The sequence below is a fragment of the Girardinichthys multiradiatus genome, chromosome 12, assembly GCF_021462225.1.
Source record: "Girardinichthys multiradiatus isolate DD_20200921_A chromosome 12, DD_fGirMul_XY1, whole genome shotgun sequence".
NCBI lineage: Eukaryota > Metazoa > Chordata > Actinopteri > Cyprinodontiformes > Goodeidae > Girardinichthys > Girardinichthys multiradiatus.
Window position 1 is genome coordinate 24,888,659 of NC_061805.1, and position 20,898 is coordinate 24,909,556.

At 39.6% G+C, this 20,898-nt stretch overlaps 2 protein-coding genes across 6 annotated transcripts; one reads left to right on the plus strand and one right to left on the minus strand.

Annotated features, from left to right (window-relative positions):
- On the minus strand, window positions 1–12,425 carry znf131 (zinc finger protein 131). Of its 5 annotated transcripts, none has more exons than XM_047381631.1 (9): window positions 12,291–12,425; window positions 9,886–10,033; window positions 6,224–6,325; window positions 5,534–5,675; window positions 5,292–5,394; window positions 2,353–2,511; window positions 1,889–2,264; window positions 1,622–1,752; window positions 1–823 (listed from the first exon to the last, which is right to left on the minus strand). In XM_047381631.1, exons 2-9 carry the CDS (start codon window positions 10,013–10,015, stop codon window positions 347–349), a joined length of 1,620 nt encoding a protein of 539 aa, XP_047237587.1. In that variant the 5' UTR covers window positions 10,016–10,033; window positions 12,291–12,425; the 3' UTR covers window positions 1–346. The 5 variants fall into 5 exon arrangements, with proteins under 5 accessions (XP_047237587.1, XP_047237589.1, XP_047237588.1 ...); XM_047381633.1 differs by having other exon boundaries at window positions 9,886–10,092; window positions 12,291–12,417; XM_047381632.1 differs by lacking the exon at window positions 12,291–12,425 and adding an exon at window positions 12,064–12,229.
- Window positions 12,426–16,163: 3,738 nt separating this feature from the next.
- LOC124878202 (selenoprotein P) lies at window positions 16,164–20,478 on the plus strand. Its single transcript, XM_047382045.1, has 5 exons — window positions 16,164–16,241; window positions 16,639–16,869; window positions 18,333–18,545; window positions 18,659–18,776; window positions 18,880–20,478. Exons 2-5 carry the CDS (start codon window positions 16,667–16,669, stop codon window positions 19,567–19,569), a joined length of 1,224 nt encoding a protein of 407 aa, XP_047238001.1. The 5' UTR covers window positions 16,164–16,241; window positions 16,639–16,666; the 3' UTR covers window positions 19,570–20,478.
- Window positions 20,479–20,898: the final 420 nt, after the last annotated feature.

The window sequence follows — 20,898 nt, forward strand, 5'->3', positions numbered from 1 at the left end:
TGTGATTTGAAATAAACCATTTAATTAGCAGAAATAAGTAGATGAAGATGGATTGCTGAAGCAAAGAAGAATCAAATCAGCTTTAAAATGAACAATATTTTTAAGAAATCATAACGGAAATCTCTTTAAAGATTCAGAGAACGAGGGACATGGACGTTCAATGTGACAGCTGAATATAGGGATATGTGGTATTTCCACATGCAGGATTCCATAAAAAAATAAGGTGTTTGCAGTAGAAAAAAAATCAGCTTGATAATGAAAGACCATGTACTTTTAAGAGAATGCTTGTTTTATTATCATACAGCAATTGGTTGTTCTGCTTCCTCTAGGTTCACCATTTCATCCTCTATATCTCTACTTCCACCTCAGAGTGGACTACCTGGGGCTCGTCAGCTGTATCTGTGCTCACGTGGACCACTTGGATCTGCAACCCTGCCTGCTTTAGTCTCTCCAGGTCCTCCTCGCATATCCCACCCACTCCTCCGTCCTCCACTACGACCGTTGTAGTCTCTTCCATTGTCATTACATCCATAGGCTCTACTGTTACATGTTCCACGTGAATGCCATCATCCAGCAGGACTGTTTCAGCGCCCTCGATGCTTTGTGTAGCTATGGTGAGGGCGGCAGACGCCGCGGAGTCGGTGATGACCAGCTGCTTCGTTGATTCATCTTCAATGGAATGTACATCTCTGAGGTGCGCTTTAAGTTCTTTGGCTTGGGTGAACCATTGGTCACACATGGTGCAATGGTTGGGCTTGTCTCCCGTGTGGCACATAAGATGCTCCTTGAACTGGTCCCAGCTTATAAAGACGTCACTGCAGACCTGATGGAGAGAGTTTGGGAAGGTAATGGGTGATCGCCTCTTAAAGTCTGAGCACCAGTGTTGAGTCAATACTTGGGTGTTTCTGACAAAATGTAAGAGATTAACTCTGACAAAAAAGTGGACAAATAAATTTTACTAGTCTCATAATTTACTTTGGTAGTCAGTTCCTAAGATTTTGACTTTTATTTTGCACAAAACTTTTGCTACAACCAGTTTCCAAGGATTATGAAACTTTAGAACCTTCAAAGGTGCATTTCTGCAGCAAAATGAAGGTTTAATGAACACCATTTGACTTGTTTACATCGCAAAGCAATGTTTTAGTATAACCTGTTTGAGTTTTAAAATGTAAATAGTCAAGGTTTGTAAACACTTGCAGCAATACTGACTTATATTTAAAAATACTGGTGCAAAAAAGATTCAGATGTTTTTTAAACAATGCTTTTGGATATTTGTATACGTAGCAAATGAAACAATATTCACTAATGTTCATTGTCAATGCACCGAGAAATCCAGAAGAGCGCTGGATTTTCAAATTTTATGCTTGAAAAAGAGATTTTTCTGATGAGGAGAGAGACAGTGCGGTAGCTTTGAGGTGTTTCAGAGAAAAATCATTGTTTTATTTTACTACAAAACATTTTATTGTAAAGAAAAACATTTTCAATTTCTGCCAAAACCGAGAAGCTCACTTTCTACCCCTCTTAGCTCCATGGCAGTCATATTAGCATAGTTTCTTTGTACATCAATAAATATTACTACATTTCTTTAACTTTTCTTTTAAAAAATATTGTCAAACTGTACCTGGCATTCATAGAGCTTCTTTCGTCCTTTCTTGGCTCCTGCCCCATTCTGACAGGCGGCCATATGGCATTTCAGTGTGCTGTTCCTTGCAAATCGCTCATGACAATCTGGACACTCGTAAGGCTTTTCACCTAAAAATATAAAAGGCCAAATATTCTAATGATGCATATATATAGAATAGCTCTATACATACTAATTATGACTAGAGCCCAGGAAACATTTATGAATTTAATAGAGCTTTTTGTGGTTTTAGATTTAATTTCTCACCAGTGTGCTTCCGTAAGTGCTCCTTAAAGTGGCCAAAGTGGTCAAATTGCTTCTTACAATATTCACAGATGTGGACTTTCTTTTGAATTTTCTGCCCTCGAGAAAGTTCCTCCGCATCAAAATGAAAGGTGCTGATGTGCTGTTTCAGGGCACCCTCCCTTGTGTAGGCTTTCCCACAGTGGTTACACACATAAGGCTTCTCCATAGAGCCCAGGTGAGTTTTTAGGTGCTGTTTGAGATGGTAGTACAGCTTAAAACTACGGTCACACTTGCTGCAGCGGAAGATGTTGTCTCCTTGGGAGATCTGGACTTCGACAACTTCAACGTTCTCCAACACCTTGGAGGCTGTCACAGTTTCTTCCTGATACAGGACCTCCTACAAACCAAAGTCAGATATTTGTAAAGGATGCTTTCGCAATGACAAGTATATATAAGGAATTAAAAAAACAAACAAAAAAACATACTTCTTCATCCTTTTTGATCACATGAATTGTTGGTTCCCCTTGCTGGTATTTGCTAGTTATGTCAGCTAGAAGAGCCAACGCAGAGTCATGTGATGCTGCTTGTGTAGTCTTTTCATCGACCACTTCCTCCAAGCCGGACTCCACCACTTCAATCTCCACCTACAAGACATTTAGTCCATACCACTAAATGAGGGCAGACTATAAGCCACTTTGGTGTTCACACTTTAGACTCGGAAGACTTTTACTGGCAGAAATGTGAAGAATGTGACTTACAATAAAGTATGGTCTACAACTCCAAAAAGAGGTTCACAAACAGACATCTTTAGCATAAACATAATTAACTTAGGGCTTTTATTATTGTATTTGTATTTCCAGGGTGGAACGATGACACAACAAAGAACTTCAGTGAGTTTTACAAACAAAAGTGTAATGTAAAAGGTTGAAACAATTGTAGATTTTCTCTTAACAGCATAACAATTACAGGTCCTTCTCAAAATATTAGCATATTGTGATAAAGTTCATTATTTTCCATAATGTCATGATGAAAATTTAACATTCATATATTTTAGATTCATTGCACACTAACTGAAATATTTCAGGTCTTTTATTGTCTTAATACGGATGATTGTGGCATACAGCTCATGAAAACCAGAAATTCCTATCTCACAAAATTAGCATATATCATCCGACCAATAAAAGAAAAGTGTTTTTAATACAAAAAACGTCAACCTTCAAATAATCATGTACAGTTATGCACTCAATACTTGGTTGGGAATCCTTTGGCAGAAATGACTGCTTCAATGCGGCGTGGCATGGAGGCAATCAGCCTGTGGCACTGCTGAGGTCTTATGGAGGCCCAGGATGCTTCGATAGCGGCCTTTAGCTCATCCAGAGTGTTGGATCTTGAGTCTCTCAATGTTCTCTTCACAATATCCCACAGATTCTCTATGGGGTTCAGGTCAGGAGAGTTGGCAGGCCAATTGAGCACAGTGATACCATGGTCAGTAAACCATTTACCAGTGGTTTTGGCACTGTGAGCAGATGCCAGGTCGTGCTGAAAAATTAAATCTTCATCTCCATAAAGCTTTTCAGCAGATGGAAGCATGAAGTGCTCCAAAATCTCCTGATAGCTAGCTGCATTGACCCTGCCCTTGATAAAACACAGTGGACCAACACCAGCAGCTGACACGGTACCCCAGACCATCACTGACTGTGGGTACTTGACACTGGACCTCTGGCATTTTGGCATTTCCTTCTCCCCAGTCTTCCTCCAGACTCTGGCACCTTGATTTCCGAATGACATGCAGAATTTGCTTTCATCCGAAAAAAGTACTTTGGACCACTGAGCAACAGTCCAGTGCTGCTTCTCTGTAGCCCAGGTCAGGCGCTTCTGCCGCTGTTTCTGGTTCAAAAGTGGCTTGACCTGGGGAATGCGGCACCTGTAGCCCATTTCCTGCACACGCCTGTGCACGGTGGCTCTGGATGTTTCTACTCCAGACTCAGTCCACTGCTTCCGCAGGTCCCCCAAAGTCTGGAATCGGCCCTTCTCCACAATCTTCCTCAGGGTCCAGTCACCTCTTCTCGTTGTGCAGCGTTTTCTGACACACTTTTTCCTTCCCACAGACTTCCCACTGAGGTGCCTTGATACAGCACTCTGGGAACAGCCTATTCGTTCAGAAATTTCTTTCTGTGTCCCTCTTGCTTGAGGGTGTCAATAGTGGCCTTCTGGACAGCAGTCAGGTCGGCAGTCTTACCCATGATTGGGGTTTTGAGTGATGAACCAGGCTGGGAGTTTTAAAGGCCTCAGGAATCTTTTGCAGGTGTTTAGAGTTAACTCGTTGATTCAGATGATTAGGTTCATAGCTCGTTTAGAGACCCTTTTAATGATATGCTAATTTTGTGAGATAGGAATTTTGGGTTTTCATGAGCTGTATGCCAAAATCATCCGTATTAAGACAATAAAACACCTGAGATATTTCAGTTAGTGTGCAATGAATCTAAAATATATTAATGTTAAATTTTCATCATGACATTATGGAAAATAATGAACTTTATCACAATATGCTAATATTTTGAGAAGGACCTGTATACGTATAGAATCAAATACACATAAATGGCATGCCCACTAATATTTGGTTAAATGTCCTAGGAAGTTAGAAAGTTGCACCTCAACTAATTGCTTTTCATAATCATCAACTAGCTTCTGGCATGATTCTGCCAGGATATTTGACCACTCTCCATATCAAAAATGGTAGTGTTCATATAAAGTGGTTGATTTCTTGGCAGAGAGCAGAACGTTTTATTAGGATTTAGGTTGAGGCCATTCCACATGCCTAAGGTTAGTCTAGTTTGACCATTAAAAAGCCAGTTTTAATGTGTGTGGGGAGGAAGTTTGTAAGATGTTCATAACAGCAATGACTATGGGTCAAACTGGAAGCTGCTGAGACACCAGTGTCACTGTCCACAGGAATACAAGTTTTAAATCAACACTGACTGAAAAGACGCCGGCCAAGAAAGAAAGCCCTGATCTAAAGCCGACATCTTCATAATTTGACTGAAACCTGCAGCAGCCCACATGTTTTAAGGTCAGATTAGACTAAACATTGAGCTGTTTGACACAATGGCAAGAAGAATGATCGGAGAAACAAAATCCTCTCGGGGAGGATTTTAAACCTCACAGCACAATCAACTCTCAAGCAGGGTAGCATCGTGCTGAAGGTCTTTTTTCTTGTTTTTGTTCTAGGCACGTTGCATAAAGAGAATGGATTAACTAAAAGGAAAAAAGAGGACTGTGTCCAAATTCCCCAACATCCTCTCAAATGGACAGTAAAATTTCAAAGCTGTTCAGGTCAAAGAAAACCCTCAGTAAGTTGGAACCTTACCACACCCTGATGAGTGCATGTATACCTCGAACCGGAACTACACACAAACATACCAACCTGGTCTCCCTCCACTGTCGGTAAGGTTTCTGTAATCACATTAGATGTTTCTGCAATCGTTCTCTTTTGAGCTCTGCTCCTTGTTGTCATTGAGGAATTTATTCTTCAAAAGAAAAAGAAAAAAGAGGCTGGTATTTAGTGGTCAAATACCATTTAAACAGTAAATATAACATCCTATCACACAGGAATTACAGTGACAGTTTATCAGTACGAGAAGACTGGTTGTTCTCCTCAATATTTACTTCTTGAGTGCTTTGATGGCTTCCTGCATTTGTAGGTATTCAGCAGCCTTCCACACGTCGAGCGCCTCTTCCTCCCCAGATATCGCTAGCGTGGCTGTGTACGTGAACTCCATTAGCTGGCAAAAGGCTGTGTTGCTCACTCCTGTGAAATGTCAGAGCACCAGTGGGTAAATTCAGCACAACGTAACAAAAATGCAACAATGCAATACAAAAATCATACAAAAATTAATAAAACACATAACTTATCTTATGAAATAAAATGCTCAATTTTCACTCCACTTAGCAGTTTACAATAAGAGCGAAGACACTAGCAATTATTTTCATAGTCAATGTTTTTTTTTAGCTCATTTACAAAAACCTTTCATAAAGTTGCATCTATAGGAGCCTGACTTTCTAGAATGCTTTAAGAAGAAACAACAATTGAGGTTGATGTAGATCTTTAACCTGCAGTAGAACTTCTGGGGTGGCCCTAACATAAAAGTCACATCACCAGCACAAATTCTACCAAATCAGCAAATGCAGAACTCTAGCTTTTATATAATTGTACTATGAAATTATTTATCCACCAGGGAGCGTTACTTCCAACCCTAACAAGATCCACACACGTTTCACTTTCAAACTTGATTTTGCTTCTCTGTGATGTCATGACTCCCCGATCTTTTACTAGGATTTAACAGAAACACTAAATACCTTCTATCTCCACCAGAGGTTCCTGAGTAAAATCCTGAAAGAACTTGTGGAAAAACTGACTGCATGCTGCCAACACTGCTTTATGGGCTCTGAAGTGGTGTCCTGCAACAAGCAACAAATAATCAAATTAATTTTGCAGCGTAGAAGTGTTGTACGTTTATCATATAAATAAATTCCAGGAAACATCTGGGTGACCACAGCTGGAAGAGGCATTTTTATACTTTTGGCTTACTTTTTACTTTTAACTAATTTTCTAAACAGAATTAGAAAAAGGACAGAGAACGTTTTACAGAAAATTCAATTCAATTCAAAAATACTTTATTAATCCCAAAGGGAAATTAAATGTTGTTGTAGCTCATATTATGAAGGTTTCCTCAAAGAGTCGTTGTAGATGCTGATGGCTGTGGGGAGGAAGGATCTCCTGTAGCGCTCCGTCTTACAGCAGATCTGAAGAAGCCTCTGACTGAAGACACTCTGTTGCTGTAGGACAGTCTCATGAAGAGGATGCTCAGGGTTCTCATTAATGTTCTTCATTTTATGAAGAATCCGTCTTTCCACAATGATCTCCAGAGGTCCCAGAGCAGTCCCCAGAACAGAGCCAGCCTTTTTTAACAGCTTGTTGAGCTTTTTTAAGCCCCTGGTTCTGATGCTGATTCCCCAGCAGATGATGGTAGAAGAGATCACACTTTCCACAACAGACTTATAGAAGATATGCAGCATCTTGCTGCAAACACCAAAGGACCTAAGCTTCCTCAAGAAGTACAGTCTGCTCTGTCCCTTCTTGTAGATGGCTTCACAGTTACATCTCCACTCTAGTCTGTTGTCCAGGTGAACACTGATGTATTTATACTCCTCCACCACCTCCACCTCTTCTCCCATGATGGAAATACTATTTGACCTATTCCTGTTTCTCTTAAAGTCTACAATCATCTCCTTTTTTGTATTCCCATTGAAGATTATATGATTGTCTCCACACCATGCCACAAAGCAATCCACTAGCTCCCGGTACTCAGCTTCTTGTCCATCTCTGATCCACACCACGACTGCAGAATCATCCGAGTATTTCTGCAGATGACAGGAGTCTGTCTTGTACTGGAAGTCTGAGGTGTACAGAGTGAAGAGGAATGGTGAGAGTACAGTCCCCTGTGGTGCTCCTGTGCTGCTGACTACCTGGTTAGACTCACAACCCTTCAGTCTCACAAACTGTGGTCTGTTTGTCAGGTAGTCTTTGATCCAGGAGATTGTTGAGGCCTCCACCTGAGTCTTCTGGCTTTTCTGACGAAGCAAATCAGGTTGGATTGTATTAAATGCACTGGAGAAATCAAAGAACATGATCCTCACAGTGCTGCTGGCTTTGTCCAGATGACAGTGGGTTTGTTGAAGCAGGTGTATGATGGCATCTTCGACTCCAACTCCACAGCGAGAAGCAAACTGAAGGAGGTCCTGATAGTTTATTGTTTGCTTACTCAGGTGGGCCAACAGGAGTCTCTCTCTAGGACCTTCATGATGTGAGATGTCAGGGCAACAGGTCTATAGTCATTGAGGACTGATGGGTGAGTTTTCTTTGGTACCGGAACAAGACAGGAGGTCTTCCACAACACTGGAACTTTCTTCTGGACCAGGCTAAGGTTGAAGAGGTGCTACAGAATCCCACAGAGGTGCTCTGCACAGGCCTTCAGGACTCTAGGGCTGACATGATCTGGACCTGCAGCCTTATTCCTATTCAGTCTCTCCAGTTGTCTCTTCACCTGACTTCTTGAGACACACAGGTGGAAGGGGGAAGCAAAGGAAGTATCAGCATCTTCTGATATGGTTAAAGGCAAACATGTAGAAGCAGAAGGGTCTAGGGCTGAAGTGGAAGATAAAACATTTGAGGTGTTACTGGACAGCTGTGTGTCCTGTGGGTCAAAGGAAGATGGAATGTCTATTTGGCTGTGAGCAGGAGAGGATGCGAAGCTTGTTTCTGAACTGAACCTATTGAAGAATGTGTTCAGTTCATTGGCTCTGTCCAGACGTCCATCGGTCTTCTGCTTGAAGCCTGTGATCTTCTTCATCCCTGTCCACACATCTCTGCTATTGTTTTGCTGGAGCTTGCTCTCCAGCTTCTTCTTGTACACCTCCTTGCTGTCTCTTATCTTGACTTTAAGTTACTTCTGTAAACTCCTCAATTCTCTGTCTCCCTCTCTGAAGGCTTTTTTTTTCTTGTTAAGCAGGTCCTTCAGGTCACTGGTGATCCAAGGTTTGTTATTGGGGAAGCATCTCATGGTTCTGGTGGGGATGATGTTATCCACACAGAAGTTTATATAGTCGGTTACACACTCAGTCATGGCATTGATGTCTTCTCCATGTGGCTGGCACAGTGCGTCCCAGTCTGTAGCCTCAAAGCAACCTTGCAGAGCTTCTTCAGCTTCCTGTGACCATTTTCTCACAGTCCTCTTTATTACAGGTTGCCTCTGAACAAGGGGCTTATATTTCGAGCAGAGAAAAACAAGATTGTGATCTGATTTGCCTAGAGGAGGTCTTGCTGTAGAGATGTATGAGTCCTTGACATTTGCATAAAACAAATCCAATGTTTTGTTTTCTCTGGTAGAGCAGCTGACAAATTGTTGAAACGTTGGAAGTGTAGCAGAGAGTGAAGCATGGTTAAAATCACCAGAAATTGTCACAAAAGCATTGGGGTTTTGTGTCTGTAGCTTAGCAACAACTGAGCTGATGGCATCACATGCAGTGTCAGCAACAGCGGAAGGTGGAACGTAAACTGTTGCCAAAATAACACTGGTGAACTTTCTGGGTAAATAATATGGACGAAAACTTACTGCCAAGAGTTCAATATCTGGACTGCAGAGATGACACTTCACAGTTACATGTCCTGGATTACACCATCTGTTGTTCACAAGTACTGCCAGTCCACCTCCTTTACATTTGCCGCTCCTCTTTAAATCTCTGTCTGCTCGTATGGTTAAAATGCCCGGCAGAGAGACGCTGGAGTCGGGGATATGATCCTGTAGCCATGTCTCAGTAAAACACATAATACTGCATGCCCGGTACTCTGGCTGGGTCCTTTGTAGGGCTAGGAGTTCATCCAACTTGTTTCCCACTGATCTCACGTTGCCCATCAAAATCGACAGAAGAGATGGTTTGAAATTCCTCCTTCTCTCTCTTCTCTTAGCTCCTGCTCTGCATCCACGGCGTCTCCTTTTCAACTCATCAGGGATTTGGGGTTGTAGCTGAAGTATTATTTGAGCTTTTGAGATATTAATCAGCTGCTACCGGTTGTAAGAAACAACTCCGTTGCCATGGCAATGCATCACAACAAATGTCCAAAAATAGAAAGTATTAAGAAAAATCCTCCAAGCTGTACAGCATCCGACACTGGAGTGGACAGTCATCCAAAAAAAATCAACTGTATCCACCACAAGAGGAATAGTTCCCAAAAAAGAATAAATCAGAATCAAAAGTAACAGAGCTACTCCAACCTGCTGCCACCTTGAGCGGGGCAATTCTAGAAGAGAGCAAAGCTGAGTCTACAGTAATACTTTGTTTAAACAGCTTCAGCTGCACTTTCTACTCAAACGCTCACAGAGTAAAGCAACCACAATTTCCTTTTTCAACTGCATTGCAGTGTGGAAATGGACAAGCATAAGCAACTTTACTGTCCTTACCATCCACTATGAGGGTAATATCTGTAAACTGATCCAGTTGTCGCTGTTCGTTAAGTTTGCCCATCATGACTTTGTAGAGCCCCGGGTACTCGCTACCTCCATTGACCTCCACCTCGGCCCCCGCCGCCATCACTCACCTGAGCCTGCCCTGCAACAACAGAGGAGCATGAACAGGCAGTTCTGAGTGTGGAAAGGCTGATCAAGGAGCTGCAAACACATATGCAATCATTGCAGTGTTACTTGAAATCAAACAAAGAGAAACATTTTAACCACAGGGTCTAAAATAGTATTTAGAATAGCAGATACTAAAAGCTAGAGGTGTATCGGGATTTAGGTGGTAGCTGGAATCAGTTGATTTTGCACTTGGCTGACCGTGATCACAGATTGGCTGGGGGGAAACTAAAGATCTCATCTTTTGCAGATCTAAGTGGATACCTCACTTAGCTTTATCTACAACTAGTAAGGTGTTTGAAAAAATTAGGTCAAAGGAAGCACAAAAGATGTTGGCTTTTTAGCCAGACTTCCGTGGCAGTGGGTTAGACGTCGGCAGATAACAGGAACCTTAAGCTATTATGGCATACTACTTCCTAAATCCTTCTGAAGAGTACTTCTGTCTGTTATGGAAAATGCCGGATTATGAAAAGGTGGCAATGTTTTGGAAATCTCACAGTTAATGTAAGGGTCCACTAACTCTACAGAGAACACATGCTGGAGCTGGCTATTAGTAATGAGAACCACACTGACTAATATGACAGTTTAAAACATTAACTTTAATCCTTTTGTCTTTGTTTTGACATATTTATGGAATCCTGTTCAAATGCAAAGCCGTGTTATAGACTCGTCTTTCTCACACAGAGTGAAGTTTCCTCTGTTCCTAAAACAATCTGTGACCAAACAAAACAGAAAAGCTGTTTTATTCTCCCATTGTTAAAGTGAGTGAGTCTAACACTTAAGGGCAAATCTGACCCTTTTCCTCTCAGATGTTAGGATGGACATTCCTGTTATTTATTTTGGATCCATTTTGCAGGGGGAAGAAAGGAATTTTGTGATATGGTGTGCATATGATTTATGTTTTCGGGGGTGCAAAACACACTAGCAAGCTGCGTTCTATCTTACAAAGGAGATTTGTTACAATTCTTTTTAGCTGGGTTTTATTTACAGACAACTCCATTTTACAACCTGAAGAACTTTAACTATTTGCAGATTTGCAGTGAGTCATTGTGTTTTTTTTTTTTTTTTTGCTACAGAATTTTTTATTGGTAAATTTACAATACAGCAAAAGCAGAATAAAATATATAATCCATAGTTATCAAAAAAGAAAGCAACGAAAATCCGTATCAAGCTTCACCAAATAATTCAAACCCAATTTTTTGTTTACACCGATAATATGACTCCCCTAAAGAGATGAATTTAAATTCTTAAATTGGATATGAATTTGTGTCTGTGTTCTTGATGCATTCGGCAGATTAACTGATTGCTAAAATTAGTGAAGTATTCTGAATAAATTCTTGTAAATTGTACTGAATGCTTGACTATTTTCGTGCGAATCAAGCCGAATCTCACGATTTATATCCATCAAACCTGTGTCGCAACCGTATCTTAGGGCGTCACAAATTGAACCAGGCAACTGGAAAAATTCCAAGAATCCTGACGAACCCAACTGAACGTTTGATATTCTGGTCGATTCTTATCCGTGGCCAGTGTGGCTTAACACTGATGAATAGAACCTTACTTGTACAATAAAATCCAAACTCTAAGTACATGTTGAGACTGGATTTACTTTCAATTGGAATTTCCCGAAACGTGAAATGTGTTGTTTTTGTCGGCTGTAGGGTTTTGTTGTCTTAAACGATAGCAATAATTGTTATTTTGCCTCATTTTGTTGTTTACATCCACTTGCTGGCATGCAATCTAACAGTATGAGAGATTTCTGCCTCTGTAGCTAGCAAGCAAATGAACCAACAAGTGTATAAACTTATAAAACTTTGAAAATATATTAAAATAAAACATATCCGCCGTGTTTTAAAAAGAACTGGCTTTCCTTGCTGTTGACACATGGAGCCTTTTGAACTAGCTTAATAGCTTTGCAAGCTTAGTTTCGTACCCTGCCCTCCATAGACAAACAAAATCTACCTTTTTACGCACACAACCACAACATACATCTGCCGTTGAACTTACCCAGTGTTTGCAAAATGCTACAACCATCTCCATATTCTAAGTAAAAAAGCGTGATAAAAATCCTTATTTCTGCTGCTAGCGGGCCTCTTAGCACGCTCGCCATTTCGCGTTTGACAACCAACCTTACGTCATCAAACCGCGCATTAAAATACACTTTTCCCATACAGATTTCCTGATTATAACCCTTGTGGGTCGAAAAATGCGTTGAAAAACATCGCCAGACATACCTCAAGCAGTGGTACACTGTCTTAGAAAGTAGCTTTTTGATTATATTTCCCACGGCGCTGTTCTACCCTCGTTGCTCCAAAAAAGGGCGGTCGTTCTGGCCAGCAGGCCTCGGTTTCCCAGAAGCCCTAGCAAACAGAAAAAGGACGCCTTGGAGTGTTGCTTAGTGACAAGGCGAACAAGAAATTACCTTATGGTCAAATTGAATCAACTTTTACCTATTGGTTTCAGTAGGTTTATGTTATATAAAATATCTGATCTAAAAACGTGTGTTGATTCTGCTTTTTTTTTCAATAATGTTATTTATTTCAGGTCATTTTTAATTTTTATTCTTTAAAATACCGGAATTTGCTCACAAATTTGTCCACCCTTTATGATGCAGGATTAAGCTGAAATAATATTAAAAGTAAAAAGCTGCAACAGCTTGCTTGCATTGGCGTGCACATCCTTTAAATAATACTTTGTAAAAGCAACTTTGGATTTTAAAGCAGCATTTGGTCTTCTTTTGGTTTCAGCATGGTATGTCTTGACATGAAAATATTTGCTCACTTTGCCTTGCAAAAGTTCTCAAAACCACCAGAATGTGAGGACATCTTTTGTCTTTCTATTTTAGGCTTTTGGGTAAAAAAAAACATCACTGGTGTTTAAAACAGTTCATAATTTTATCCACCATGAAAAATTCCCAATTCCACTTGAACAAAGGTAAGCCCAGATCATTATGCCACCACCACCATGTGCATGATGTATTGTGGTTTATGTATTTTACTTCACAAAAATCTGGCCTTCTAACAGAGTTGGGTACACTTTTCGGATGTATAGAATCATTTATTTGGCAATTCTTTTGTTTCTTGGATTGTGGGACTTTTGACCTTTAGTATAATTGCACTTAACATATTTCTGTGTACAGAATACATGTCAAATGTGTTTGTGTGCTTTTTTCATTGTCTGTGTCTGATTATGAAGGAGGATTGGAATAAAAAATATACTAAAATGTTTAGGGGGATAGAAACATTGTTTTAGCTTGTATGAGGATGATCTATCCAATATATTTTAGATAGATATATTTTAAAAAATTTAAATGCTGAGTATTAACGTTTTTAGGATTAGTTCACATATTGAATAGAAAAGACTATTATGCCCAATAGAAAACCTATTACACTGTTATATTTCTTGCAATAAAAACAACAGCAAAGTTTAAGACAACACACTCTACATTTTAATGCAATTTAGTATTACTTTCTACATCACATTACCTCTTTCAAAAATGTTTAGCTTTAGATCTGATCATACCAATGTTCTCAGAATGTAAAGATTTTAGGAATCTAGATCATCAAAGATGTTACATCTTTATGATGGGCATGCAATAAGTTTACAACTTACTCTTACACGGCACTGACGTTTTAATAAGTATATTGAGAGCAGCTGAGTACTAGATTACCTCAATCTGACCCTAGAGAACCAAAGGTCCTGATAGGAAAAGTGCATACAGAGTTCTTTTCACATCATGTATTATTTGTCTTGCAATACCACATAATAGCAATATAATCACATAAGTGATTATATTGCTACATTATGTAATACATTTACTGACTTTAGTGGCCTGATCAATTTGCTTAGATTCTTCATTTTGTCAAATGCACAAAACTCAAAGGCTAAACATCATAAACACATCTCAGCTAACCTTTTTTTTGTACATATTAGGTTATTATTCCCCAAGACAAGTTCTAAGATACTGCACATGATAGGCACCATAATATAAAGTGGGTAAGTATTGAACGTGTCAGTTGTTTTGTACATTTTAAATATTTCTAATGGTGTCACTGATATAAAATTTACACCAGATGTAGGCAAGAACCCAAAAAATCCACACAAAAAAAACAAATTCTAAACCAATCAGTGTAAAAATCAGGTTATGAGAGAAAACGTGGAATGAAGCAGTAAATAATGTATGCTTTTACCAATCGAAGCACTCTGTGCAAAACTTTGTAACTGAGAATTGTTTTAATAGGTCATCAGTTAAAAGTAAACCAACTGGTTTTGATTTGCACAAAGCAACACGATTGCTTCCTAAATACTAACAGCTTTCAGTTGGTTTCTTGACTTCCTACAGTACACGCTATGTCATTCCAATAGTTTTTTTCACTCATGACTTAATTTGTGGACTAATTTGCTTTGATTTCTTTACACTGTATGTATGGTTTACTTGTGCTGCTGCCAACGCCTGTTGTGAATTCGATGTTGATGGCCATATAAAAATATTTTAACTAAGAAAAATGTTTACATGTTCAATACTCATAATGAAAACAGAGGATGGCTCCAAATTCTTTAACCTCCCTTTAAATCAACAGCTAGATGTTGAAACTTGGACACAGTTGGGTGTCAATACTGTAGTAGCGATAAAGCTATACAGAAAAATCAGAGCCAGAGCTGGAGATGACTTGTTTTGCAAATGTAGTGCTCACTAGTCTGACTAGTGTCCGTGAATGCCATTTAATCAGCTTAGAGACATGTAACAACTTGACGTGAGCCTTGGGCTGAGATGCAAGCTATGACAATTTTGTGGTTCAAACTATCATGCCATATCTCGATTAGTTCTATTGGGTTACTTATTTACAGAGTATGGCTGTTATCTTTTTTCTAGAACAGAGTGACCTGTATCCAGCGTGTAAAATTCCACTTAATTTATGCAATGCATTAGTACCACTGGTAATGAAACAGACCCCTAGCATGACCCTATCGTCACAGTGCTGGACAGTTGGTATAGTGTTTTTCAGATTCATGCAGGAGGCTGCTGAGAATTCAGTCATGCCCAAAGCTTCGAGTGTATAAGAGCCTTTGCCCTTGGTGGTTACTGTGTTATTTATGAACATCCTAACCAGTTCACTTTCATGAGAGGGGATCCATTTGGGTGAGATGAGTGAAACATTGACACAGTTTGGTGTTCAAATAGGACAATGATGCCAAACACCCGTAAACACTGGCTTTGGAATGGTTTATTCTAAAATGTCCCAAACCAATTGGTTATTTAACTTCACTGTTAAGGTGAAGATATAACATTTAAACTATTTTGTCCATGATCCTGTTAAAAATATTATCAATTCTCCTAACTTATCTCTAAGCAGTGCTCTCATCACTGTCAGCTAGATGTCCTTCATTGGTGGAGAGATGAAGTCATCTGGCTGCACAATCACAGAGTGTAAAGCTAATTTATATAATCTTATCTTTCATTGTCAGAGAGATTACTGTTTTGCATCACTTTATTGCCTTGGTGCTCTCTTATTAACTCCCAAATTAAGCTTTAGGAAATAGGTCTTTCCAATTAAAATGTGTAATTGAACTCTTCATTACCCTACCTTTGGCAATCTGTACAATTCTACAAATACATGCTTTGTTTATAGGCTACTGGTGTCCATTAAAGGGAAACATTTATTCCAATGATAGCTGAAGCAGTGGAACTTCTGCATATTGCAAAACCCTTCCAGCTGTGTTTATGCAGAAAAATGCTGGTCAGCATCCAGAGTCCAGCCCCCTGTCCTTTTCACTTTCCACTGCTCAAGAAAAAAAAAACAGGTTTTAATCAAAGTTATTTAACATTCAATAAAAATACAGAAGACAATTTGATTCACAAGGCAAATGCCTTTTCATTTCTTAACAGCGGTTATACAGTACCTTAGCAAGTCAAGCAAAAACTTTTCCTACACACGTTTTTTGCAAAACATTTTCGAAGCTCTATTTCCTGTTAACTAGAAGATTTCATGCTCTAGGACTTTTTTAACCAGAGAAAAGTGTTGGCATCAGCAGACAGAGAGGAACTGAACTTTGTCCTCCATCTGCAGAGAAAAACAACAGCCCGAGTATAAAAGAGGGAAGGGAAAGGAGGAGGCATGTTTTTGTGTGAGGAGCTGCAGAGAAAGCAGAGCTCAGCAGAGGCAAAGCAACATTTTAAACAAAGGGTAAGTGCCTGAATGCTTAAGAAAGTCACTTCTGGCAGGATTTAAAATTATTCTTTGTAATCCATGAATTGAAAAATGCTAAGATGAAGGATGTCTGGGTATTTACAAATGCAGCCTATTTGCTAAATACAGTTTATCACTTGTTATGTGAGATCTTTTGGTATAAAAATCTAAGAATCCCTCTTGTTCCGCTAGTTTTGGTCTTCTATATCAGCTCAAACATTAACTGGGAACGTAGATGAAGTGAAACTTTAGATAAATCACTCTGTGCTTTTAAATATATTAATGCAATTGTAATGCAGTCAATTAAAAGGAAAATTGACCAATTCTTTTTGTCTTCTCTTTTTACTTTTAACTTCTTCCTTAATTCCACTCCTCCAACCCACTGTTTTTTCAGACTGGGGGAGGGAGGAGGTGCCAGAGGGATGTGGGTGCGCCTCAGCCTGCTCTTCACTCTCTGCCTGCTCCATGGGGGTGGTGCAGAGAGTGAGGGGGGCGGGCCACAGTGTCAACCCCCACCAACCTGGATGATCGGGGAGGTGGAGCCGATGAAGGGCTCCGAGGGCCAAGTAACAGTGGTGGCCCTGTTAAAAGCTAGCTGACTGTTCTGTTTGGTGCAGGCCTCCAGGTATGGGATAGCCACTGTTTCTTCTGTCCTCTTTTCTTTCACCTTTTATTCAGTAAATAACTTAGGTAAGCACCAATGTATAGCATGCAAATATTTTTGGTGCGCTGTGGTTATACCCAGAAATTGATTTTCCATATTCCCAGTCAGAAATACAAGACCACAGATTAAAATCTTCGACTGGGAAAGTCGAAGGTCTACTGCTACATTCAACTCGTGTAGGAAGTCAGAACAAAGCATGATCTCACACTGAGATTGTTCTACAGTGTTAGCCCCACCCAGGCCAGTAGAATGAAGAAAACACTTTTTACACATCTTGTGGAAATACACACTAATACTTTTTAAAGCAAAAAACAGATTACTTCCTGGTAATATTCCAAAATCATTCACTGAAGTCAATACAGCTTGTAAAAGTTTTTGTATTTCCATCTGTTGATAAAACTATAGAACATGAATCTGCAACTCAAGGAATATCCACACATGTAATAGTTCAAAAAGAGGAATAAAAACGATTTTCCAAAGGTAAAGGGAGGATAAGTGCGTCTGATTATCTTTTGCTAATTACAGATAAATATGTGTGCATGCATGTATATATGAATATTTTACTCTGATACTTTCTATTTCTGTTACTCTTTATCATATGGGTTTGTTTAATATGCAAGAAGGTGTAGGTTTATGTATAATGATAGAAATTAAATTAAAGACTAAATAAGCTTCAACCTCTTCCCACTCCTTGTAAAATATGTAAATTACAACCAAATTGTTTAATTTTATTGAGGGATAATTTTGTTGATTTTTGTTCTTTTACATGTTTGAAATAAAGTGCTTAACTAACTAACAAGTAGAACTCTTTTGACAACATGAAGTAGGTTAAAAGATATGAAAAAACAACATGTGCCAAAATTTAAAGAAACTCAGGACTAGATTAGAAACAGTCATTAAAATATCATCAGTCTAAAATGGTTACAAATGGATTCCTAAGATGGAAATACAACGACAACACCGTCAGAAGTTGGAATTCAAACTGGGAAAATCAGAAGTCTCCAGGCAGCCAGGCAGAATATAAAATGTAGGGAAAGTTGCAGGTATAAAATATTAGCACTTCTAACAGTCTACATCTCATTAAGCCAGGGGTACATATGGTGTTGTAAATTTTTTTAAGAACATGTTCCCTTAGTGTTTCAATGCATAAAATGGAAAAAAATACCACAACAATAAAAAATAAAATAAAATAATAAAAGCTAATCAAAAATGAAAAAAATATCTCAATAATAATGAATAAATTACACACACACACCCTCCCCTCCAAAAAGAAAAATATTGAACAAAGCATTGTCAAACAACAAAGCATTACCTTCCCAAGGGAATAAATCTTTAAACACAACTTACTTAAACATAAGGTCTTGATTAATATGGTACTTAATAATAAAAATCAACTCTATGCTCTCGGGTTTATTTCTACACAGACTTGATGGCCTGCGCCAGAAGTTGGAGAGTCAGGGTCTGAGGGATGTGGTTTACATGGTCATCAACCACCAGGGGGAGCAAGCGCAGCGGCTTCACGCCATGTTGGTTCAGAGGCTTTCAGATAACATCTCACTGTACAAACAGGGTGAACAACAGCCTGATGTTTGGCAAGCTCTGAATGGAAAGAAAGATGACTTCCTTATCTATAACAGGTTTGTTATGTGCTTCAGGCACATTTTACAGAGCAGAGGAATAACACAAATTTTTATTTTAATACAATTTATTCCTAATTTCACATTGCTTTTTTTGGTCTTTTTTACCTTAGGTGCGGTCGTCTCACCCATCATATTTCCCTTCCCTATTCCATCATTGGACATGGCCACATTGAGAGTGCAATCAAAGAGGCATACTGCAACCGCATGTGTGGAGACTGCTCACATGAGGTATAGACCGTACAACATGATGGCAAAATGACTTAATTGGAACATGTCGGGAGCGCTGGAAATAGAAAATGAAACTCTTTTTGCATCCTATGTTTATTTGCAGACTGCTGAGACCCCAGAGGAGTGCAAAGCAAAACCAAATGCACAGCCTGATGCAGATGCTCCTCCAGCTGTGGGAGACAACACAGAACATGATCACAGTCGCCATCATGGTCATGGTCATGGTCATCATGGTCACCAGGGTCAGCATGGTCATCACGGCCATAGGCACCATGGCGATCATCATGGTTTCCATCCCCATGGTTTTGGTCACGACCATGATCATCACCATGGCAACCACAATGGCTATGGTTCTGACCTGGAACAAAGTCAGCAAGGGATTAGACAACATGACCAGGGTTATGCTCATGGTCAGCATCACTTAGACTCACATCAGTTGCAGCAACCAGTGGACACACAGCAGTTATTACAGGAGGTCCTAGCAGCCCCAGTTAGGCCATGAGTGGCAGAAAAAGGAAAGTGAAAGTCAAAGTTCATCTGACAGGGAACAACAGGCACCGACAACGAAGCCGCTCCCAATGCCAGCTGATGCTGACACTGACGCAGGCTGTTTGGCGATGCAGGGAGCGAGGCAGGGAGCGAGCAGCCGGTTGGGCTCTGACACTGTGAAGAGGCATTGCCCGCCTCCTGACAGTGACACAGCCTCACAAGCGAGGCAGTCGCTGATGTCAGGGAGACCTGACAGTGACGCAAGGCTACTGCTGCCTGACAGCAGCCTCAACCAGACCAATGAGCCTGACCCCCCGGCGTTGGGAGCTGAGCATGAGAGCAGTTGTAAACTGGAGCTCATGTCAGCCATCAACGTTGGGGCTAAGTGCTCTTATTGCCAACAAGTATTACCCTGAGAGAGGGTGCAGGTCAATTCTTAATATATACATAGTGGAAAAGATCAGAACAAGAAACACGTCCACTGTAATATTCAAACTCTTAGATTTCATATTTAATGAATGTATCCAACTTTATTGACGTGTTTTGCCATGGATTGCCTCGCCCTCTCTCTCAGGTGTTCAGTGGGATATCATGTCCATAAACTGTCCCCTTCATGTTGTTCTCATCTTCCTTTATGAATCCAGATGCGGAAACTATGCTCTAGTGGCATCTGTATGATGTCTGGCAGGAGAGACAGAAGGGAGTAGTTTACAAACATTATAAACACCTAAAACCCTTTTAATGCAGTTAAGAAAATGTCTGCAAATGGAAAAAAGTACAAAATATTCATATAGAGTCTACAAAAATGAAAAAAGAATACTATAGAGTTGATTTAGCAAAAGATCAAAAGTTAATTACTGGGATTGCAAATCTTAGAAGCTTCTGATTGTTTAGATTTTGTTTTTTCTCAGACCTGAAATTATAAGCATTACTAATATGGATTTCTTTCAGTTTTGTACTCACTAATACAGTTCCTGAGCTTCAACATATCTCAGGTGTTTAAAGCTAACATTTATTCAGAAAATGATTGTTTCGGGAGGAGACAAAGGGATAACAAGAGTGAAATGATGCGATATGCTCTGTGCTTAATGACGATTTCTGTGGGAAGATAACAGTCACCATGAAATCCCAATGCTAGCATCGAGAATTGCATTGTGCTGAGATTGTTGGACAAAGAAACTGTGAAAAATGTAATAAAGATGGTTTACTTATACTTGTAGTTTGTGTTTATGTTCTTGAAAAACAATATAAAGTGCTTTACAAACGTATTCACACCCCATGCAAATTTATACTTTTTTTTATTTTGCATTTTGCATTTCATTGGGATTTTAATTGGATAGAACCAAACAAAGTGGTGCATAATTGTGGAGTGAAGCCTGGCATGCATTTGTAATAAGCCCATTTTGCTGTCATTAAAGCTATGAGTCTTTGAGGGTTTGTCTTTACTACCCTTGCAGATCTACAAACTCAAATGTTTGAACATTCTTCTTTCCAAAATAGCTCAAGCGGAATCATATTGGAAGGAGAGAATAAATGGACATCAATTTTCAGGTGTACAACAAATTCCCTGTTGGATTTGTTATGCACTTAGACTTGGCCCTTCTAACACATATGTGTACTTGATCCAAACCAC

Coding starts and splice junctions, on each gene's coding strand:
- znf131 (XM_047381631.1), bottom strand. CDS start 10,015: ATGGCGGCGGGGGCCGAGGTGGAGGTCAATGGAGGTAGCGAGTACCCG. Junction 6,326..9,885: donor TATTACCCTCATAGTGGATG/GTAAGGACAGTA, acceptor TGCTTGTTGCAG/GACACCACTTCAGAGCCCAT. Junction 5,676..6,223: donor ACCTCTGGTGGAGATAGAAG/GTATTTAGTGTT, acceptor GACATTTCACAG/GAGTGAGCAACACAGCCTTT.